The sequence below is a fragment of the Maylandia zebra genome, linkage group LG17 (assembly GCF_041146795.1).
Source record: "Maylandia zebra isolate NMK-2024a linkage group LG17, Mzebra_GT3a, whole genome shotgun sequence".
Taxonomy (NCBI): Eukaryota; Metazoa; Chordata; class Actinopteri; order Cichliformes; family Cichlidae; genus Maylandia; species Maylandia zebra.
The window spans coordinates 40,245,965-40,267,520 of NC_135183.1; the positions used below are offsets into that span (position 1 = coordinate 40,245,965).

At 43.2% G+C, this 21,556-nt stretch overlaps 1 protein-coding gene across 8 annotated transcripts in view; it reads left to right on the forward strand.

Moving 5' to 3' along the window:
- The first annotated feature begins 4,420 nt into the window (after positions 1-4,420).
- Positions 4,421-21,556, forward strand: part of LOC101487254 (pleckstrin homology domain-containing family A member 5) — a 167,097-nt gene continuing 149,961 nt past the window's right edge. For 6 of the 8 annotated variants that reach the window (XM_076875709.1, XM_023154173.3, XM_076875710.1 and 3 more), the window contains exons 1-3: positions 4,433-4,573; positions 4,700-4,776; positions 5,474-5,531. In XM_076875709.1, the coding sequence (XP_076731824.1) occupies positions 4,482-4,573; positions 4,700-4,776; positions 5,474-5,531 (227 nt within the window). In that variant the 5' untranslated portion in view covers positions 4,433-4,481. Of the gene's footprint in view, positions 4,574-4,699; positions 4,777-5,473; positions 5,532-6,986; positions 7,232-21,556 lie in introns of those variants that run through there. The other 2 variants (XM_076875714.1, XM_076875715.1) reach the window with 2 other exon arrangements.

Here is a 21,556-nt window from a genome sequence, read left to right on the forward strand (position 1 = left end):
AGTGGTCAGACTGGGCAGCATCACCTCATCCCCCGTCACACTGAACACTGGTGCTCCACAGGGGTGTGTACTGAGCCCTCTCCTGTACTCACTCTACACCTACGACTGCACAGCCACTAACAACTCCAACATCATTGTGAAGTTTGCGGACGACACTACAGTGGTGGGTCTTATCACCAACGGTGATGAGACGGCTTACAGGGAGGAGGTCAGCGCCCTGACCCACTGGTGTCAAGACAACTATCTCACCCTCAACGTCGCAAAGACAAAGGAGTTGATAGTGGACTTCCGGAGGTGCAGAGAAGTACACACCCCCATCACCATCAACGGCGCTGCTGTGGAGAGAGTGAGCAGCTTCCGGTTCCTTGGTGTACATCTGGCTGAGGATCTTACGTGGTCAGTACACACAAACAAAACAGTGAAGAAGGCGCAGCAGCGCCTCTTCTTTCTCAGGAGACTGAAAAGATTCGGCATGAGCCCCCGCATCCTCAGGACCTTCTATCACTGTGCCATTGAGAGCATCCTCACTGGATGCATCACCACCTGGTATGGCAACAGCACCGCCTACAACTGCAAAGCTCTCCAGCGAGTAGTGCGGTGCTCTGAACGGATAATTGGAGGTGAGCTTCCCTCCCTCCAAGACATCTACAGGAAGCGGTGCCTGAGGAAAGCGGGGAGGATCATCAAGGACTCCAGTCATCCCAGCCATAAACTGTTCAGACTACTTCCATCAGGAAGGAGGTTCTGCAGCATCCGGTCCCGTACCAGCAGACTGAGAGACAGCTTCTTCCACCAGGCCATCAGACTGCTGAACACGTCATAGACACCTCAGCTTCACTACTGGAACTTCAACATTATGCACTCCACACTGTATATAAATGCCACTGTTTTGCACAATATCCAACTACCAACCTCTGTATATTTTACATATTTATTTTATTTTTACTCTATTTAATTTGTAAAATATGTGCACACACACACACACACACACACACACACATACAGTGGGGCAAAAAAGTATTTAGTCAGCCACCGATTGTGCAAGTTCCCCCACCTAAAATGATGACAGAGGTCAGTAATTTGCACCAGAGGTACACGTCAACTGTGAGAGACAGAATGTGAAAAAAAAAATCCATGAATCCACATGGTAGGATTTGTAAAGAATTTATTCGTAAATCAGGGTGGAAAATAAGTATTTGGTCAATAACAAAAATACAACTCAATACTTTGTAACATAACCTTTGTTGGCAATAACAGAGGTCAAACGTTTACTATAGGTCTTTACCAGGTTTGCACACACAGTAGCTGGCATTTTGGCCCATTCCTCCATGCAGATCTTCTCGAGAGCAGTGATGTTTTGGGGCTGTCGCCGAGCAACACGGACTTTCAACTCCCGCCACAGATTTTCTATGGGGTTGAGGTCTGGAGACTGGCTAGGCCACTCCAGGACTTTCAAATGCTTCTTACGGAGCCACTCCTTTGTTGCCCGGGCGGTGTGTTTTGGATCATTGTCATGTTGGAAGACCCAGCCTCGTTTCATCTTCAAAGTTCTCACTGATGGAAGGAGGTTTTGGCTCAAAATCTCACGATACATGGCCCCATTCATTCTGTCCTTAACACGGATCAGTCGTCCTGTCCCCTTGGCAGAAAAACAGCCCCATAGCATGATGTTTCCACCCCCATGCTTCACAGTAGGTATGGTGTTCTTGGGATGCAACTCAGTATTCTTTGTCCTCCAAACACGACGAGTTGAGTTTATACCAAAAAGTTCTACTTTGGTTTCATCTGACCACATGACATTCTCCCAATCCTCTGCTGTATCATCCATGTGCTCTCTGGCAAACTTCAGACGGGCCTGGACATGCACTGGCTTCAGCAGCGGAACACGTCTGGCACTGCGGGATTTGATTCCCTGCCGTTGTAGTGTGTTACTGATGGTGACCTTTGTTACTTTGGTCCCAGCTCTCTGCAGGTCATTCACCAGGTCCCCCCGTGTGGTTCTGGGATCTTTGCTCACCGTTCTCATGATCATTTTGACCCCACGGGATGAGATCTTGCGTGGAGCCCCAGATCGTGGGAGATTATCAGTGGTCTTGTATGTCTTCCATTTTCTGATGATTGCTCCCACAGTTGATTTTTTCACACCAAGCTGCTTGCCTATTGTAGATTCACTCTTCCCAGTCTGGTGCAGGTCTACAATACTTTTCCTGGTGTCCTTCGAAAGCTCTTTGGTCTTGGCCATGGCGGAGTTTGGAGTCTGACTGTTTGAGGCTGTGGACAGGTGTCTTTTATACAGATGATGAGTTCAAACAGGTGCCATTCATACAGGTAACGAGTGGGGGACAGAAAAGCTTCTTACAGAAGACGTTACAGGTCTGTGAGAGCCAGAGATTTTCCTTGTTTGAGGTGACCAAATACTTATTTTCCACCCTGATTTACGAATAAATTCTTTACAAATCCTACCATGTGGATTCATGGATTTTTTTTTCACATTCTGTCTCTCACAGTTGAAGTGTACCTCTGGTGCAAATTACTGACCTCTGTCATCATTTTAAGTGGGGGAACTTGCACAATCGGTGGCTGACTAAATACTTTTTTGCCCCACTGTATATATACACACACGTAGACATACATATTTAGTATACACATTCAGTAATATGCATACACTCTTATATTGTACATATATTTATTCATATAATTCTCAGATTTAGCCATTCGTATATTTGCCTGTTCTTATGTTATTGTACTTTGCACACCTCTGTTGCTTGTGAAGCTCGCACACAAGAATTTCACTCGCATGTACCAGTGTACCTGCACATGTGACAATAAAAGTGATTTGATTTCATGTTCAAGGTTTTACACGCTCCCATCCAGTTTCCATCTTATGTTCTCACGTCATTGTTTTCATAGTTGGTTCATTCCCAGTTTAGGCTTCAGTTTAGTTTCACCTCACCTTGTTTTTCTGTTTTTTGTGTATCTCCGTACCAAAGGCTCGCTTTTTGTGTAAACCTCTGTTCATCTCTTGCGTGTCTGCATTTGGGTCCGCACCACAAACACACCTGCGGCTTAGCCGTGACAAATTTCAAACATTTGATAAGGTGTATATGCTCTTTTTGAATAAAATATGGATTTATGAGACTTGCAAATCATTACATTTTTCTTTGATTTACATTTCACACGCAGTGGGAAGGTTTGCCCATATTTTCCAGCTGAAGAAACAAGCTGCTGCTGCAGCTCAGTGCTGGTTCTGATTAAAAAGGTGTCACAGGGTATCACAGTTTGTTTGTGGGGCTGCACAGCCAAAACCTGTCAGTGTGCCCATAATGACTGTGACAACAATGAGCATCAGAAGTGGACCATCGAGCAAAGGAGGAAGATGGCCTGTTCTGATGAATCATGTTTGCTTTTTTCACGTGGATGGCCGGGAGCTTGTGTCACGTGCTTAGGAAACACAGTCTGATGCTCTGGAAACCTCGGGTCCTGCCACCCATGTGGATATTACTGTAGGCGCCAGATATCTACTTTATATTTGGATTTACAATTAATTTCATGTTTGGTTTGTAATTCATAGATGCTTGTGAGTTACATAATTGATATTTTCAGGATTAATACATTTGAACATTTAGGTTATGTTTTCGTAAGGTAATGATATGGCCCTGTTTGTGATAAGAATCAAAAGAGGTGCCCATCACTTTAAGCATGTAAGTGCAATGGAAAACCTTTGTGGTTTGGGAAGAGGAGGAGCATGGCCGGAGAGGTTAGGAGTACACAGGTTGTTCTGGATAAATGTCTTGTTTTTTGGAACGTTTATGCTTATTTAAGAAGGAGTTTATTATTAAGTCTTTAGTTAGTAATAAATAAAACAATCTTCAAGTCACAATTCAACTGGAAACATTTCCTTTTAGAAACCAGGAACACCCGTCAGCCACAGACTCCTTTTTTGAACATTTCCCTACATGCACCACCTACCTAAACGTTGCTGCAGACCATGTGCACCCTTTCATGGAAACGGTCTTTTTCCTTGGCTTCTTTCACAGTAGTATTATAATCATGCCTGATTGGTATGAGTTCAACCCCATTTACCATAATGGTGAAAAAACAATAATTCACAGGGAACGTGTTGATCTGCAGAGAAGGGCCGACCTAAGTGGAAATAAAGTTTATCATATACGAAACGAAAGAAGAAGAAACAGTGTCAATATTATCTGAATTTAATTGGTGCATTGTGAAAAGCTCGTGTACGGAACAGATGAAGCTACGTGTTATCTGGAACGTTCACCGGCACCAGTTTAGTCGCACGGCTGCCAAAAACGAGCCCATCGGTTCCCCAGGCTTGTGACAAAATCGTTGCTTGCATCTTTATCTTTTCTGCGCGTTCGCGCATTTCCTTGAGGCGCGCACAGGATGAAGTGCGCGCGCGCTTGGCACGGAGCCGCGCACTCCAGCCCATACCCGTAGTAAAGCAAAGCTCCAAACTAGACATGGCGGCGGATCCTCAGCCGGACTGGCTCTCCTGCCTTCCCTCTTCTTGGAGTTATGGGGTGACTCGGGATGGACGCATATTCTTCATTAAGTAAATATGACGCGGATACACGGATTTATGGATACCTACTGCTTTTTTCTCCGACGCATTCTTGTTTGGGTTTTTTTTTCGGGTTCTCTGTTCACCTCTCCCTCCCCCGTTTTCTTTCACCAACAGCGAAGAAGCAAAGAGTACAACCTGGTTGCATCCAGTTACAGGAGAAGCTGTCATCACGGGGCACAGAAAAACCCCAGGTAATACAGGATGTGTTTTTTCTACATTCCTGCGAAAATCCGTGCACGCACGCACGCACGCACGCGTCGCCTAGAAAAGGTTATGTGCGCGTCACGGTGGGAAAAAAGGGGCGACAAGTTGCGGGGAGAGCGTGAAAGACGACGGGGGTAGATTTCTTCTCTGCAGCAAAGCAACAGTCGCCCCTCTCCGCTGTCGGACCGTTGCGCACGGCGTCCCCCCGCCATCCCCACCCCACTTACTCCACCTGGACACTTTGCGACACACTTTTTAAAAGTTATGTCACGTAGGCTTTTGCCGATTTCCAAGCGGATTCCCTGCAGTGACATTTGATACATACCCCGCTTTGCTGCAGAAACCCAGTATTTCCAGTCACCACGGCCGATTATAGAACAATGCGCTGCGGCTTGTGCGTCAGCTCAGAGACGATATTGCCCCCAAATTTGCACATCTGCCGTGGGGAGGTTTTTATTGGGTGCATGCACATCAATGGTGTATTCCACCAGCGTGATACTGAGCAGGCAGACGCACACAAAATGATAAATTCTGCAGGAGGGAGGGGGCGGGATTGATTAAAAAGGGCGCAATCCAAACGAGATATTATGCTAGAAAAAGTGTGTTGCTGTTTGATTCGCTGTCTCTGTCACCGTTCCTTATGTTCCTGCTGTCTTGTGTTGTTTTTCTTTCCCTCCCTCACAGATTTACCAACAGGATGGGAGGAAGGATATACATTTGAGGGAGCTCGCTGCTTCATCAAGTGAGTTGGAATGTGTGGCATGGAAAAAACATAGATAGGAAGACACTGATGGATGCAGAGAGGGATGGAGACGGGTTGGGTGGCTTGTCTTGGGCAGTGGGGTGCTGCTTTGTGTGCTTGGTAAGCTCTGAGATTCCCTCCCCTCTTCCCACCTCTTGGCCTGTCTGCTCCTTTGGAGGAATTCCCAAATCCTTCTGTTTAGCGGCCCTGTAATGTGCACACACATCCTTACCCACACATGTAGAAAACTGATGTGACTGAACAGCTCTTCGCCTCTGTCTCATAAACACACTCTCTCCAGTGAAGGGATTTACCCAAGAACAAGTCTGTACTGTTAGTGAGGCACAAGTTTGACAAGCAAGGGTGACTCAGACGCTGCTCCACTGCTTAACAGGCTCTACTTGTTGGTGTGCTGTGTGTCTGTTGTGTATGTGTGCACCCACTCCAGGGTTATAACCAACTTCAGCAACCTGTGAGCTTTTTGCACACACATGTTAGTTTTTTGGTGTGACTGTCTGGCAGCTCTCTGATCACCACAGATACACTTTGATTTTCTTCCACCTATTTTCACACTGACTTTTACTGGAGCTGCTGGTGCAGCTTTACTGGAGCTGCTGGTGCTATCTGTGGATATTTTGAAAGCAGCAGCTGACACATGCAGTGAGCTAATATAGCCATTCTATAAATAGACCAAACCTGGTGCTCATTTGTATGTATACATGCATGCAGAGTGTACCCAAACACATCTTCAGTGTATTAATGCATGCACATGGACATGTAAACCTGCAAGCACAGTTGCATGTGTTAAGCATTACATGCTTGCACAGTTGGATAACTGCAAATGCAGCCAGAGCATTTTAAAGAGGCTGGGATTAGATCAGGACACATTCAGAGGCAGTACAGAGAGACATGAGTGTGTGATGGTGCTTGAGTTGTTTTTCACATGATAGGAAAGAAAAGAACTCGTGCATATATTCTGGCTTTCGTTGTTTCTTGGGGAGGGCACACGTCTCTAATGTTTTCTGATTACTTACTGACGTTTCGTTTGCTTATCGAGCTTTTCAAGCTGGTGTTTGATACATGCAGCCAAAAGTGTTTATCTAAAACATGGCTCGCTGTGACGAGTGCTACTGATCATTGTAATGGAATCACTACATTGGTACCATCATACTCTAAGTATTATCTTTTGTTTGAATTAGCTCCTGTTGTGTCGTTCACCAGTTGGACCAACTGCAAAATAGTGAAACAATCTAAAGAGTCAAAAAGATGGTAAATGGACTTGTTCTTTACTCTACCTGAGCACTCAACACACTTTATACAACTGGCCTCATTCACCACCTAATCATACAAGCACTTTGTTCTATGCTTTTTCTGCTGACGTGCTTTCACACACACACTCCAGTGGATGTACCGGAGAGCAACTTGGAGTTAATATCTTACCCATTTGGCATGCAGACTGGAGCAGCCAGAGATCAACAGACACTAACTCAGGACAGTGGGACACAGACTCCGATATCTTCAGCTACCTTTCTCATATTTGGCACACAACAAGAAGCAGTCCATGTGGGGAGCATTTTTCACAGCCTATAAATGCCGTGGCCCACCTGGCTAAAGTTGACCACAGCTGGAGCATTTTTTCCCTCAGTTCCATTTTATTTATACAGCACCAAATGACAAGTCGCCTCAAGGTACTTTGCTTTGCAAGGTAGACTCTACAATAATACATACAGTTGCATTGAATAACTTAACCTAATTGTAAACTATAAACAAGTTTAAAAAAAGATTAAAGAATGAAGCAAATGGTGTAACTTACTATTGTTTTACCTGTTTGGCTGAGATCTGTCCAATTATGTATACTAATTAAGGACTGCCCCAGCTTAGCTTAGGTCACGCTATGCTTTATTTAAACAAACACTGAACATTTAGTTACCAGGACAATGCAGCAAATTGTGTGTACCGATATAGCCGTACTGAGCAGGTGACAGGAGGAGGCAAAGTGGTCAAAGTCGGTCATCTCTGGAGACTGAATGATGCCAGTTCAAATGTGAAGTAAGGTATTGGCAAATCGTAAGTAGCCCGTCTAGCTGGTGGGTGCTCTGATAACTCAACAGTGTGATTTATTTTTTTGTTTGTTTTGTTAGAGGACAAAATAAGTAGTGATTACAGGTGGAAAAGCTCATTTGGATATTAGGCCATAAAAAGCAACTTCTGTGCTGTCCTCGAAGTGGCGTGCTCGGCTGAAGGCGAACATTCATGCTGCCACATTCACAGGCTTGAATACAATGAGAAGCATTTGACACAGAGCAGTCACACTAAAGGACACTGCATCATCACCACTTCTTGAAACCCCCCCACATTCCTCTCAAATTCCTCTTCGGTCATTTTTCTATTAGTCCATTATTGGGAACGTTTTCTTGCAGCTCACGCCTCATCAGTGGCGTTGAAGGGCATTTCTGCTCCCTGAGTTTGTGATGGTAGGTTATTTGTCCTCAGGCTGAGCTTTTCAGGGTCAGAAACCTCCTGCTTGGGTTAATCTCCAAGTTTCCATTTTGAATGTGTTTATGTCCTCATATTTATAATTTAACTCAGTTAGGAATTCTTTAAGCCTGAGGTAGAGACATGTTGGATTGCCTGGAAACAAAGTCCCTCTCGTATAAATAACCCTAAATACTTTTATTTGCTTACTTGCATCTTATTTTGGCAGTACTATCAGCTGGGATTAACTTCCTGTTGGAGTTGTGATGCTATTATTTTGAAGAAACGACTTCCTGTATAACTGTTGTCGGTGCAGTTTGGCGACAGTCGGGGAGGTTGGAGGGAGTGTTGTAGCGGAGCTTGTGGAAGTTTATCTTGTCATTAGCAGCCCCGTTGATGAGGCACAAATTTGTGGTTATAAGTAAATAAGTACATGTTTAAATATTGTGCATGACAGAAACTGTACATTTGTTATGTAGAAGGTTAAGTTATTTTATGTTGTAAAGGTTTAAAGTTGTACTTTATTTTCTATTTTAGGCTTTTTCACCTTCATTGTGGGGAGTTTTCTACAAACAGTTTAGAACCACAATGACTGAAAGTCTGCAAACCTCGAGCAGAATATGAGGCAAGCCTCTGGCTTTACTCTCTGCTCAGACTCAGTCAAATGCTACAAAACTAAATGGACAGTACTACACTGTAAATATCTTTATTAATCAGCTATGTACCACAGGCCTTCAAGCTGGCTGTAGTTACACCTTTACTCAAAAAGCATCTCTAGACCCAGCAGTCTTAGCTAATTATAGGCCAATCTCCAACCTTCCTTTCATATCAAACATCCTTGAAAGAGTAGTTGTCAAACAGCTAACAGATCATCTGCAGAGGTTTATTTGAAGAGTTTCAGTCAGGTTTCAGAGCTCATCACAGCACAGAAACAGCTTTAATGAAGGTTACAAATGATCTTCTTATGGCCTCTGACAGTGGACTCATCTCTGTGCTTGTCCTGCTAGACCTCAGTGCAGCGTTCGATACTGTCGACCATAATATCCTATCCGGTCTTTAAATCTGATGTCAGTACTTGTCTGGGCCCAAACTCCGCTTCAGGTCCCAAAGTCAAACGAACACTGCGACATCAATGAGAGTTAAAAACTGTCTAAATTCTTTCATCTGTAATAAAATGTTCAGCGTTGCTGCTTTACCAGGTGTAACAATTAAGCTTAACATCCAGGCATCCATGAAAACAGGATTTATTAAATTTAACAGAGTTAGAAGTTAGCAGGAAGTTAGCTCGCTAGCTTCCACCTAAACATGATGTAGCATGTTCTGACTGAGAGATTAATGAAAAATTCAAACGTACAGCTCTGCTATCACTTCCAACATAAATGAAGACAGAAAACTAAACAGCAGTGACGTTTGTAGGGTTACTGAAGTTGCACTAGCTGGTATATAATGATGTGCTACGTGATTGCTAGCGACACAGCTATGTTAGCATAGCATAAACAGTGAAGCTGGAGGATGAACGTGTCCCAGTTAGGTAGGTACTAAACAGTACCTGGTACTATCGCCTAATTGAAAACTGTCATGCTGGTACTAATGGAAAAGGGCTAAGTCTTCTATGTGAGTGCTTTCTGTCTAACACACTCGTACTCCAGTGGATGCGTCGGAGAGCAATTTGCTCAAGGATATTTGGCTTGTAGACTGGAGCAGCCGGGCATCAAACCACCAACCTTTCAGTCAGCAGATGACCTACTCGACCTCCTGGGCTACAGCAACCCTCCCTACTGGGTGCTGCACTGAGGTCTTTCAGGAAAAATACAGCAACATAGTGGAGTTTGTGCTTAAATCCTTTTTTGTTCCTGCGTGGAAAGTCCACACAAGTCCAGATTTCCGAGGACGGGAGGACACAGCTTGCGGCCTCGGGGGCCTGTCACCTCGGGGGCCCGTCACCTTGGGGGCCCGCCACCTCGGGGGCCCGTCACCTCTGGGGCCTGCCACCTCTGGGGCCCGTCACCTTCAGCTGAATTCTATGATACTTCTAAAGTATAATTTCACCAAATTATACCGTTCAGTCGTAATGAATAACCTGGACACTCATGTCACCATTAGGTTTTTGCAGTGCGAGTTTAATTCACAGTATTTTAGTGCATCTGCAGCAATCATGGTAACCATGGACACTGTGTGGATGCATCGATGTAGGTCAGACTCTGTGAAGTACCCCTCATGTCTCTTTGAAAGTAAAAAGAGGTCATTCATCATCTTGTGGAACTAGTTTTACAGCATGATCTTACTGGAAAATTGCAAAATAAATGGAAACCTGTTGAGGATGGTGTGCGCTCACAGTCAGCTATCCTGTGTGTGGTGAGTTCGTTCATCCCCTTCTCCTGTTTGTCTCCCACTTTGCTACTGCAATCTTAGAGAGAATTTTGCACTTCTATAAATTGTGAAATGTTGTAATTATGCATAGCATGTGTGAGTGCAAGCACGTCTTTTTTTTAAAGATTGTTTTTCTGTCTAATCTTTACTCTCAAACCCTTAAACACCAGCAAGTCTGCAGCTGAGAGAAAAACGGGTCCACATTACCGATGCACGCTATTTTTTCCAAGTACCGTCTCTTGGTGTCCGGGCGCAACCGGTCTCGATACAGTCCTTTGACTTTTGAGCTGATTTTAAGCATGGTTCTGGCAGTCGTCCTTCCAACACAGTGTGTTTGTTTTGATTCGTGGCCTTCTCAAATGGCGCCGCGCTCCCACAATGCATTGCGGCGTTATGTCAACGCCAAAGCCCGAGCAGTCCCCCAGGTGCCCAGATGGTGGTGGTGGGTGTAGCAGTAGGAAGGGGTGCAGGGGATGAATCAAACCTATTAAAAACGGATTCAGTTCATTTTCTCCACTGTCATGTCCGTCGTCGTTCCTTACGGCGTTTTTATGCTTGCTGCTTCACTTGTGTCGTGGGTGGTGCGTGTTGACATATCACATTCTGTGTCATGAGATACAATCTTGATGTTGCAACTGAAAACTCAAGCTTTCAAACAGTTGATTAATGAAATATATAAATAATTAATTAAATGTCTTAATAATTAAATATATGTTTATTTCATTTTGGCACTCGAGGCCCTCCATACCACAAGACTAAGCATCAGGGTTTCAAATGAACTACAGTTCTGTCTGGGTCTTTGGTTGATTATTAAGCTGGAGTGAAAGCTCCTCTTGAAAGCTCCCCTGTGCTTCGAGGATTCTGACTTTAGCATGAGTTGGGAGTGTTGACTCATTCAAACATAATCTTCCAGGTTTCACTAAGGCAGAGTAAACCAGTTTATTAATTATTAATTCATGTACTAACAGAGACTTCCAGGAGTCAGACCTAACATATAATCCACATGTCACTGTTTTACTCCTTGGTACAGTTGTGGACACTATATTTTTCTTTTGTTGTGATTTTAGTGTTTAAATTTCTTTTTGTTGATTTTTGGAGAAAACACAGTCTCTAAGGGGATGTGGTTTTGGGGGGATAACATTTATAGAAATGAGAGCCGCTCCATCCAAAGTGGGATAGACCCTGTCTCTCCCAACAAGACCAGAAATTCTTCCAAGTATTTATACAGCCCACATCATTTTTTTGGACAGCAGTTTAAGGAGAACATGAGCCTAACATGTCACTGCTGGTCAGACTGGAGAGGGTTCAGAGAATAGTACAGTAAGACATTGTTTTAGCAAATTCACAAAACGATTTAACTATTTTAATGTATCAGGTGTCGTTACTGCCGACGTGAACTGTAATTGTATGGAATTTACCATCATCCTTTCACGTTTCGCTGGAAGATAATTCACTGTGGTTGCTGCTGTCTGTAACTTCATATCTCAAAATGGAATCACAAATAAGAGTTTGTTCCAAAACGGGAAAGGCAATTAGAGACATGAACTGGTTGTTTGTTTGCCGGAGATTTCTGTTTAGAAATTTCTACGTCCATGTGCCCAAGCTGCATCCATTGGCGTGTATGAATGTTAGAAATCATTTAGGAAGAAAAAAGTGCACATATGAATGGGTGAATAAGGCGAGTGTGCAGGTAGAGCAATGAGCCTGGCTCATGTAAATGTAGTTGGCATCAGTCTCTGAGCAGACATTCATGTGCTCATCCATAGAGACTTTACATTACATTGGACCAACTTCACATGCACCTGCAGGCAAACGTCAAAGAACTAATAGAAATGATTACGAGGGCCTGTTGTCTCTAAATGTCTGTGTGTTTAGTCAAGTTTAGTCAATAGTAATCAGTGGAAACATCAGATGCACTTGTGTTTACTGTCGGTAGTCAAATCTTTCCGCATTTTACAGAGATAAACATTAGGGTAGGACAGGATGGAGGAACTGAATGAAAGAGAATCGGAGAGTCTAACCTGGAGCTGACATCACGGTGTCGTAGTTATGTCTGGCCACTGTTGCTGCCAGTTTCCTCCTCCTTTCCTGATCCTCTCTCTTTCCCTCTACTATGTCTGTGAGTTGTTGGTTTGACTTGGCAGAGGATCAGTGCTTTGGGAAGGATACAAAATAAACAGAGTAACACAAACTAATCTTCCCTGCTGCTCTCCCACCAGAAAACACAACTTCATGCATGCAGCAGCTTATTCTAAGTAAAACTTCATGACTTTCAATAAGACAGTGAACATGTGCCGTTCTCAGCGTGTAGGCGACACAGGTTTGGACTTGTGTGTGATTAAAGTGCAAATTAAGTGTAACAAACAAGCTGGACTGTGTCCTAATGAGTAGCCATGCTACTGGGTTGTTGTTGTTGTTTTTAATCAGTGAGATATTATGTTTATTCATTGAGTTTGCTGTTTGGTCCTGGCAGCTTACAGGTTATGTTCCCACGAGTCATTTCCACCTGTTAGAGGAATCTAACGGCTGCGACGCGTTAATGTGTGCAGAACCAGTTTTTCACAATTATGTGAGAAAAGAGTGTGTGTGGTTTGAGTAAGCAGTAGGGCTGCTTTTCTGTTTGACACCAGCAAGCTTTCAGTTTTTGCATCGACTGCAAACTGCACACAAAATGTGCCTAAGGAAAGCCTTTTATTGGCTGAACTGTTGGGGCAAAATATTTACTTATTAAAACATTTAATATGAGCAAAGAATATTGAACATTACTGTAAAGTATATGACAAATGTTTTAAGGTTCTCTTCTGTGTTGCAAAAAACCCAAACAAACAAAGACCAGTCGTCTCAGTTTTCCACAATCCAGACAAACACTTGTTGTCCTTTGATGAAATTGTTGCCCACAGCAAGTTTTTTTTTAGATATTTACAAATGAGAGATTTTATTAGAACAGCAAAACTAGTCCTTGTCCATTTCTGGCCCATCAACTCGAAGAAATGATGGTGAAAGATTGTCAGGGAAGGGGCCTGATTTCTAAAATGTATAATGAACTGGTGGCTGCCTCTCCAGAAACGTCAGCAAAGAAGCTCGAGTTCTGGAGAGAGGACTTACAGGAGAAATATTCATATTAATAAGAAATATTAGAGATGCATTTAGAACCAAAACTTTTTCTGCTGGTTATTTATCCAGCTGTCACATAAGGGCTGCTGGTGGCCAACAGAGTGATTGCAGTTGCTTGGAAAGAGGTGGATCGACCAAGGATAGAATGGATTTCAGAATTAACATCAACTCTGAGCTTAGAAAAGATCACCACGCAGGGGAGACTTGCCCCGGCTGGTGGAAAATTTGGGGATGATGTTTATTGCTTGGTATTGAATGACTACTTTCTAATGTACGTGTAACCTGCGAGTGTGAGTCATATATGGTGGGAGTCGCACACAGCCCCCCCTCCCTTTATGGTGATATATGCACTATTGCAGTATGTGTAGTTTGTAGTGTAAGTTCAGCAACTTGTTTACGTTTTAGTGGTCGTGTACAGGTGTTATGTTTGAAGATAAATAAACACACTGTTGGAAGAAAAATCCGTTTTCCATATAGTTTTGTTGTTTATCATAGTTAATATTATATTACAGAGATTAATAGATGTAGTAATTACATTTTCCATTTTAGCCATCAGCAAGTTTTGGTCCACCACGATTGGTCAGACGGTCCACTTGATTTGTGCGATTCCTCAATGCGATGTTAGAGCTGAGCAAGCTGTCCGTCTCCATCACTTCTTCTGTTCAACGAGGTGCATGAGCGCACAGCGAACGTAAGGTAGGTCGGTTGTGTTGAGAGATTAGATTGGCCAATACAATGTCAGTAATGAAAAATTAACAAATGGCTTGTGCCGGTACTTGTAGGGCCGATGCAAAGTGGACTTTCAAGCCGGCCTATAGCTTCTAAAATTATATCGACAAGGAAAAAACCAAAAGTATATCGGCCACAAGTGCATGCAATGAGCAAATGCCCGGTACGCCAGATCTGCAGTCCAGAAAAGGTCACGGCTGAGTGATTTTATGATACGAATGAGAAGTTGTGTACTAACTAAGTTTGTAAAATTAATGGGGCTGTATTGCTACTGCCAACAAGGGCTTAAGTAAACTTCTGTCACGACATGAAATGTGTACGGTCCCTGTTGTCTGCCAGTGACATAGACATTGTGAGATGTTACAGCACAGCTGCTTTCATGTTTTGTATGAAAGAATAGGAACAAAGACTGGTGACAGGCCATGAAGGGGATCTGATAGCGTCTGAGTGAAGGAGAGAAGCGTAATTAAAATGTCTGTAACAACAAAAATACCTTTTAAGTTTATGCAGGTGAGAGGAACAGAAACTGAGGGCTTCATGCTCATGACTTTGGGTTATGGGATCTCATTCATTAGCACTGTTACTTCTTTGGTGACCTCTCTGTTCAAAAGTGTGTCTGTAAAATATTGTTTACTGCAGGATGAACAGGTTAGCAAGCTGTACTCTGGTGGATTTACAGTAAAGAGCAGTGTGTTGGACAGGTTCAATTCAATTTAGTGTTATTTATACAGCACCAAACCACAACAACAGCAGCCTCAAGGCACTTCATATTGTAAAGTAAAGACACTATAGTATTACAGAGAAAAACCCAACAATCATACGACCCCCTATGAGCAAGCACTTTGGCGACAGTGGGAAGGAAAAACTCCCTTTTAACAGGAAGAGGAAGTTGAGGGGAGGAAGACAAAGCAAAGACCCGCTGTGGAAGAGAGGCAGAGATTAATATTGACTAGTAATTAAATGCAGAGAGGTCTATTAACAAACACATGAGTGAAGAAGAAACACCCAGTGCATCATGGGAATCCCCGGCAGCCTATGTCTATTGCAGCATAACTAAGGGAGGATTCAGGGTCACCTGGTCCAGCCCTAACTATATGCTTTAGCAAAAAGGATTGTTTGAAGCCTAATCTTGAAAGTAGAGATAGTGTCTGTCTCCTGAATCCAAACTGGAAGCTGGTTCCACAGAAGAGGGGCCTGAAAACTGAAGGCTCTGCCTCCCATTCTACTTTTAAATACTCTAGGAACAACAAGTAGGCCTGCAGAGCGAGAGCCAAGTGCTCTAATAGGGTGATATGGTACTACAAGGTCATTAAGATAAGATGGGGCCTGATTATTTAAGACCTTGTATGTGAGGAGCAGGATTTTGAATTCTGGATTTAACAGGAAGCCAAAACAGGAGAAATCTGCTCTCTCTTTCTAGTCCCTGTCAGGACTCTTGCTGCAGCATTTTGGATCAGCTGAAGGCTTTTCAGCGAGTTTTTAGGACTTCCTGATAATAATGAATTACAGTGATAGTACCAGGTACTGTTTAGTACCTACCTAACTGGGACACGTTCATCCTCCAGCTTCACTGTTTATGCTATGCTAACATTGCTGTGTCGCTAGCAATCACGTAGCACATCATTATATACCAGCTAGCCCAACTTCAGTAACCCTACAAACATCTCTGCTGTTTAGTTTTCTGTCTTCATTTATGTTGGAAGTGATAGCAGAGCTGTACGTTTGAATTTTTCATTAATCTCTCAGTCAGAACATGCTACATCATGTTTAGGTGGAAGCTAGCGAGCTAACTTCCTGCTAACTTCTAACTCCGTTGAATTTGATAAATCCTGTTTTCATGGATGCCTGGATGTTAAACTTAATTGTTACACCTGGTAAAGCAGCAACACTGAACATTTTATTACAGATGAAAGAATTTAGACAGTTTTTAACTCTCATTGATGTCGCAGTGTTCGTTTGACTTTGGGACCTGAAGCGGAGTTTGGGCCCAGACAAGTACTGACATCAGATTTAAAGACCGAATAGGATATTATGGTCGACAGTATCGAACGCTGCACTGAGGTCTAGCAGGACAAGCACAGAGATGAGTCCACTGTCAGAGGCCATAAGAAGATCATTTGTAACCTTCACTAAAGCTGTTTCTGTGCTGTGCTGAGCTCTGAAACCTGACTGAAACTCTTCAAATAAACCTCTGCAGATGATCTGTTAGCTGTTTGACAACTACTCTTTCAAGGATGTTTGATATGAAAGGAAGGTTGGAGATTGGCCTATAATTAGCTAAGACTGCTGGGTCTAGAGATGCTTTTTGAGTAAAGGTGTAACTACAGCCAGCTTGAGCTCTGACTGTTTGTCAGCCTGGCTACAGAGCTGAAGAGAAACCTGGGGTTGTTCTTTCTTACTTCAATCGGTGATGAATAGTAAGATGTTCTGGCTTTGCGGAGGGCTTTCTTATAAAGCAACAAACTATTTCTTCATTCTAAATGATGATCTTCTAAATTTGTGACACGCCATTTCCTCTCCAGCTTACGAGTCATCTGCTTTAGGCTGTTTGAGAATTATACCACGGAGTCAGGTACTTCTGATTTGAGGCTCTATTTTTCGGGTAGTTCACGAGTAGCTGCTCTGTGTTGGTACAGGGCATTGAAGAAGATAACAGCACTCTCAGAAAGACGTCTAATGTGATTAAATCTGTTCCTTTTAGGTTTTTTCTTGTTTTTTTTTTCTTTACGTCAAACACTTCCCATGAGGGTTATTAGCTGGGTGGGGCTGAACTACTCATGAGTTGTTTCCTGTGCAGTCCCTGCATAATACTCACTGGCACACACACATCTGCAGCTCACCCTGAGCTCCAACATGGTATTAAATGTTGCTGAATTTCTGAGTGATTCCCTCCAGTCTGTTTTTTCATTTTTTTAATGAACTATTTGTTTGATCACAGCATGGAATAATCAGCTTGGGCTGTAAGGCTTTGCTCTTTTTTTCCTGTTTCCTTGGGCAGAACAAGCTCAAACTCTCGTTATCTCGTAACAACAACTTGACAAATAATTGTCATCATCTTGTGTCCTACCCAGTTTGTGTCTCCATCACATATTTTATCCATGTTCCCACTGGAAGTGGCAGAAAGTCATTCACTTTGGTCTTTAGTCACCAGTTGCTTCCAGTGTGGACCTTTAACATTTATTTATTGTTACTTGAGTGTACTTAATTTTTATGTTGATGTCCTCTACGATATCACAGAAAGATTCAGCAGTAATGGTCAGATTTGGTTTATGCACAGAGAATAGTTAATAGTTGAGAATAAATACAGTACTGTGCAAAAGTTTTGAACCTCTCTCTTCTTTTTATTTTGCACAGACAATGGGACATGGGTAAGTGAAACATGGGAAAAGCAGGTTTCAGGAACAGTTCTCAGGTCCGGACGGAGTTTCCAAAGGGATTCTTTCGCTGTAGGCGGCCTTTATTCCATTCTTTGAAATGATGTCACGCTCACGTATTTCAGCATTGCTGAGGCCTCGGCTCCTGGGAAGACTTTTCTGTTTGCATGTTCTCCCCGTGTCTCCGTTCTCTTGGGTACTCCCACAGTCCAAACACATGCAGTTAGTGGGGATAGGTTAACTAGTAACTCTAAATCGCCCATAGGTGTGAATGTCAATGGTTGTCCTCAACTTTATTAGTGCAAAACACCCCATCAATGTATTTTCACTTAAACAAGCAGCTGTTTTATGTGCATTAAAGTTATATAAAATGTAACAGTGCAAATGCAAATTCCTGTCTGACAGTTTAACCAAAAGGCGTTTCCAGTGGAAACTAGCCGACATATCCTCAGCATAACCATGTATAACATCCACAGAACTTAAAGAGGTTATACACACACAATACGGTAACATTATGTTGAAGCACAGTACGTATCACTCCGCGAGGCTCCGCCTACGATAGCCGTAATGCTCCGACAATCCATCAAGCGGTGCGGCTTCGTAGCTTAGCAAAGTCGTACTGAAACATTTGACAGATTTTCGAGCGCCGTGCACATAAAATTGTTTCCAGGTCAGTAAACACAACCAGAGTTCATACATAAGGCACACGGGATTATAAGCAGGGGTGCACATAAGTGGTCTGCAGGTGTGCATTCGCTGTCAAAATAAAAGACGTGCACCAGATAAGACGTTGCAACGCACGTTTTCGTCCATATAAAAAGCACTGTTTTTGTCTCTGTGCGTTCATAATTTGCTCACCTCCTGCAACCACTTTCCCGAGAATACACGCTTCTTTTGTGGTTCGCTCTCCTTCTGACATTTCTTTGGAGGTAGAGGAACACCAAAGTAATTGTTTAAAGGAGCTTCTTTGACATCTTTAAGAGTTCTAAACAAATGTCTGTCCTCCTCCAGAAAATCTTATGTATGCAAACACGCGTTTTAACTTCTTATCCGGTGTGCGTCTTTTATTTTGAAAGCGCATGTGCACCTGTGGACCACTTATGTGCACCCCTGCTTATAAGGACACTGTCGATTTTCAGAAGAATCAAAGGATGATTTTAAGTGTGCCGTATTTTCCAAACAACACGGTAATAACGACGGCCCGCTAGCATGCGCTACCAAAAATAGTGCTTTGTTGTGTATCTGACGGATGAAAGCTAAACCAGTTCCACACCAGTGAAGCTGCAGCATTTTTACAAACCAGTTCAGGTTCATCTGTTTCATTCAACGATCCACTTTCGCTCTTCTCATTCTGCGTCGCCGCCATGCTTTTACCGCCATGTGCGTATGAAATCAAAGACACTGCACATGCGCGTTTTATTCTATCGGCATATTTCATTTTCTTACCGTTGCCCAACATTACACCGGTATCACTTTGAACGGTATGATATGGCCCAGCCCTAATTCAGATGACCTCTTCTAGCATCCCCATGGTTTCAAGTGTTTGTGTATTGTTAAGCGTGGTTGTACCTCCACTTGGAGCTGTCCGTACGCATGATTTGCTTAAGAGCGACTCGTCTTAGACAATCGGTGATCTTAACAAAGGCGGGGCGAGTAAAAGCCCAATAGTGCACGGCTGCAGGGAGAAGGATCGCAATGAAGGAATCGAGAAACTGAAAGATTGAATTTCTGATGTGTTTTCTTCTTATCTTATCACAAGTTTTTTTCTGTCTTGACTGATAAGAGTGTCCTGTGTGAATTAACTTTAATATTCTGCAGACTCAGAGCAGCACGAAGGGGGAGGTCTGTGTTTGAGCTTCAGAGCTCCATCACTCAGCTCAGTGCTGCTCATGTTCTCCGTAACTGAAGAATGAAAGTGTTTTGTCATCTACTAAAATAAGTGTTTGGAAAAGTGTCACAGAGTGTGCGCTCTCAGCCAAGGATTATCCTCCTGTTCAGAATAGATTTAGCAGGGTTGATATTTCCTTTTGACTTCCAGCGCTCGCAAGAATAAACCAGTAATTAGCGTCTTTTTGGAACCTTTTATGAGTTAGATTTTCCTATGGCTACGTCACAAAAGAAAAGGTTTGCATATGCAGGACTAAAAACGTGCGACTGAGAAAACTAATCGTAACTAATTTGAACACATGTCAGCGATGTGGTTCACGAGGTTAAGTCTCATCTGCTGGTTTGTTTGCAGAGATTTGGAATCAAAGACAGCTTTCACATTTGAACTCGTGCTGTTCTCCATCAGATCTACAGCTTTCCAACACGTTTTCATTAAGTTTTTGCTGAGTGGCCAGTTCAGCCTGTCATAATGTCTTTAGCAGTTTTTCGCAGTATTGTCGCTGCCCTGTCGGGCATTCAGGCAGAACGAGGGCAGGTAGTAGTTTGAAATTGATACCATGGATGTATTTCAGTGACCTCGGGCTCAAGGTCAAAGGTCAAGTTTTCTGAAAGTCTTCTAACTATGATAACTCGAGAGCAGGAGGAGCAGCACGGGCAGCTGCCAGTATATTCCCTTTTATGCCTAGTGTTAGTGGTAGTACTATTAGAAATGATTAGCTTAAAGCTGCCTGATGCAGTGCTGCGTACGTTTATCGTCTTGTTCCTGCTGAGCCTCAGGAAGTGAGGTCAGAGCGGCCTCAGGAAACACACTGAAGAGTCTTACTGTGGCGTTCGTCTCGTTTCTGTCTGGGAGTCGGTGCTGTTTTCCCCTTTGCTGGTTTTCATGGCTTGTTGTTATTTTTGTCCTGTCCTCCTGTGCAGGCAGGTCACAGGGCTGGTTGGCTACACAGAGCATCTGTGTAGTTGCTGCTTTTAACCTTGGTGCGGACACTGTTGTAACCAGACTTTTAAGCACCACGCTTCTCAGTATTCAAACACATCTGTCACCCCAAATAATGACATTACAGACTGTCACATGATAGTGTCCTTGCCAGAGACCTGGTACACAGTTTAACAAGTACTCCCCTGCATATGTGTGGGTATGAGTGTTATGAGGAGTCCTACTGCCTTTCTCTATCCTGAAGATACTCTCTGTAGTATTTTTGTGCCTTTACTTAAAGTAAGAAATGTTTTCATGTGGCTCGCACGTTTGTACGAGTACAAAAGAATATCAGAGCCGGAGGAAAAAAGCTTCCTGATAGATCGACGGGGAGCGCTTTGTTTGCAGAAGTGTTGATACAGCAGCTAGTTGGGTTTGTCAATTAACCGTGTTGTTTGTTTGCATTGTTGCACAGTCCTGCCACATGTTCATGTCACTTACAGGAATACCTTAATAGAAAGAGCAGGACTGCAGTGTTGTCTGTGTTTGTGCTCCTGACTTTAGTTTTATTCATATAGTGCAATAACAGGCACTTTATATTGTACGATCAGAATCAGGAAGCCTCCTATGAGCAAGCACTTGGTGACAGTGGGAAGGAAAAACAGTTGGAGGCAAGTGAAGAGAGACGGGACCAAAGATGGACCAGTGAAGAGAGTCAGAAATTAAGGAAGGCTGGAGTTGGCCTACAAGTAGCCGAGACGGCTGGGTCAAGACGTGGCTTTTTTAGTGTGACAGTTGCCACCCTATGGGAGTGTGTTATGTAGCCCAGTAACTGAGAGAGGAACAGGTGATGTAGTGACTGAGACTGTGCAATAGCCTTGAAATTTGTTGACTTGCAACGACAGGTAAAATAATTCACAGCAACCAGAAGTTAAAGTTATCACAAAATGCAGAAGCTGTTGAAGTGGATGCCAAAGACAGCGTAAAACAGTTAATGATAGATGACCTGACATATCCACTAAATATCTGCAGTTAGTTATTTATGTGCAAAGGGCTTATCCATCCATCCTGTCTGCACACACCCAGGTCCAACTCTGTGCTTTGTTCACCAACCGCCCATCTGGACCTGCTGTTTTTGGCACTTTTGTGGGGAAAAC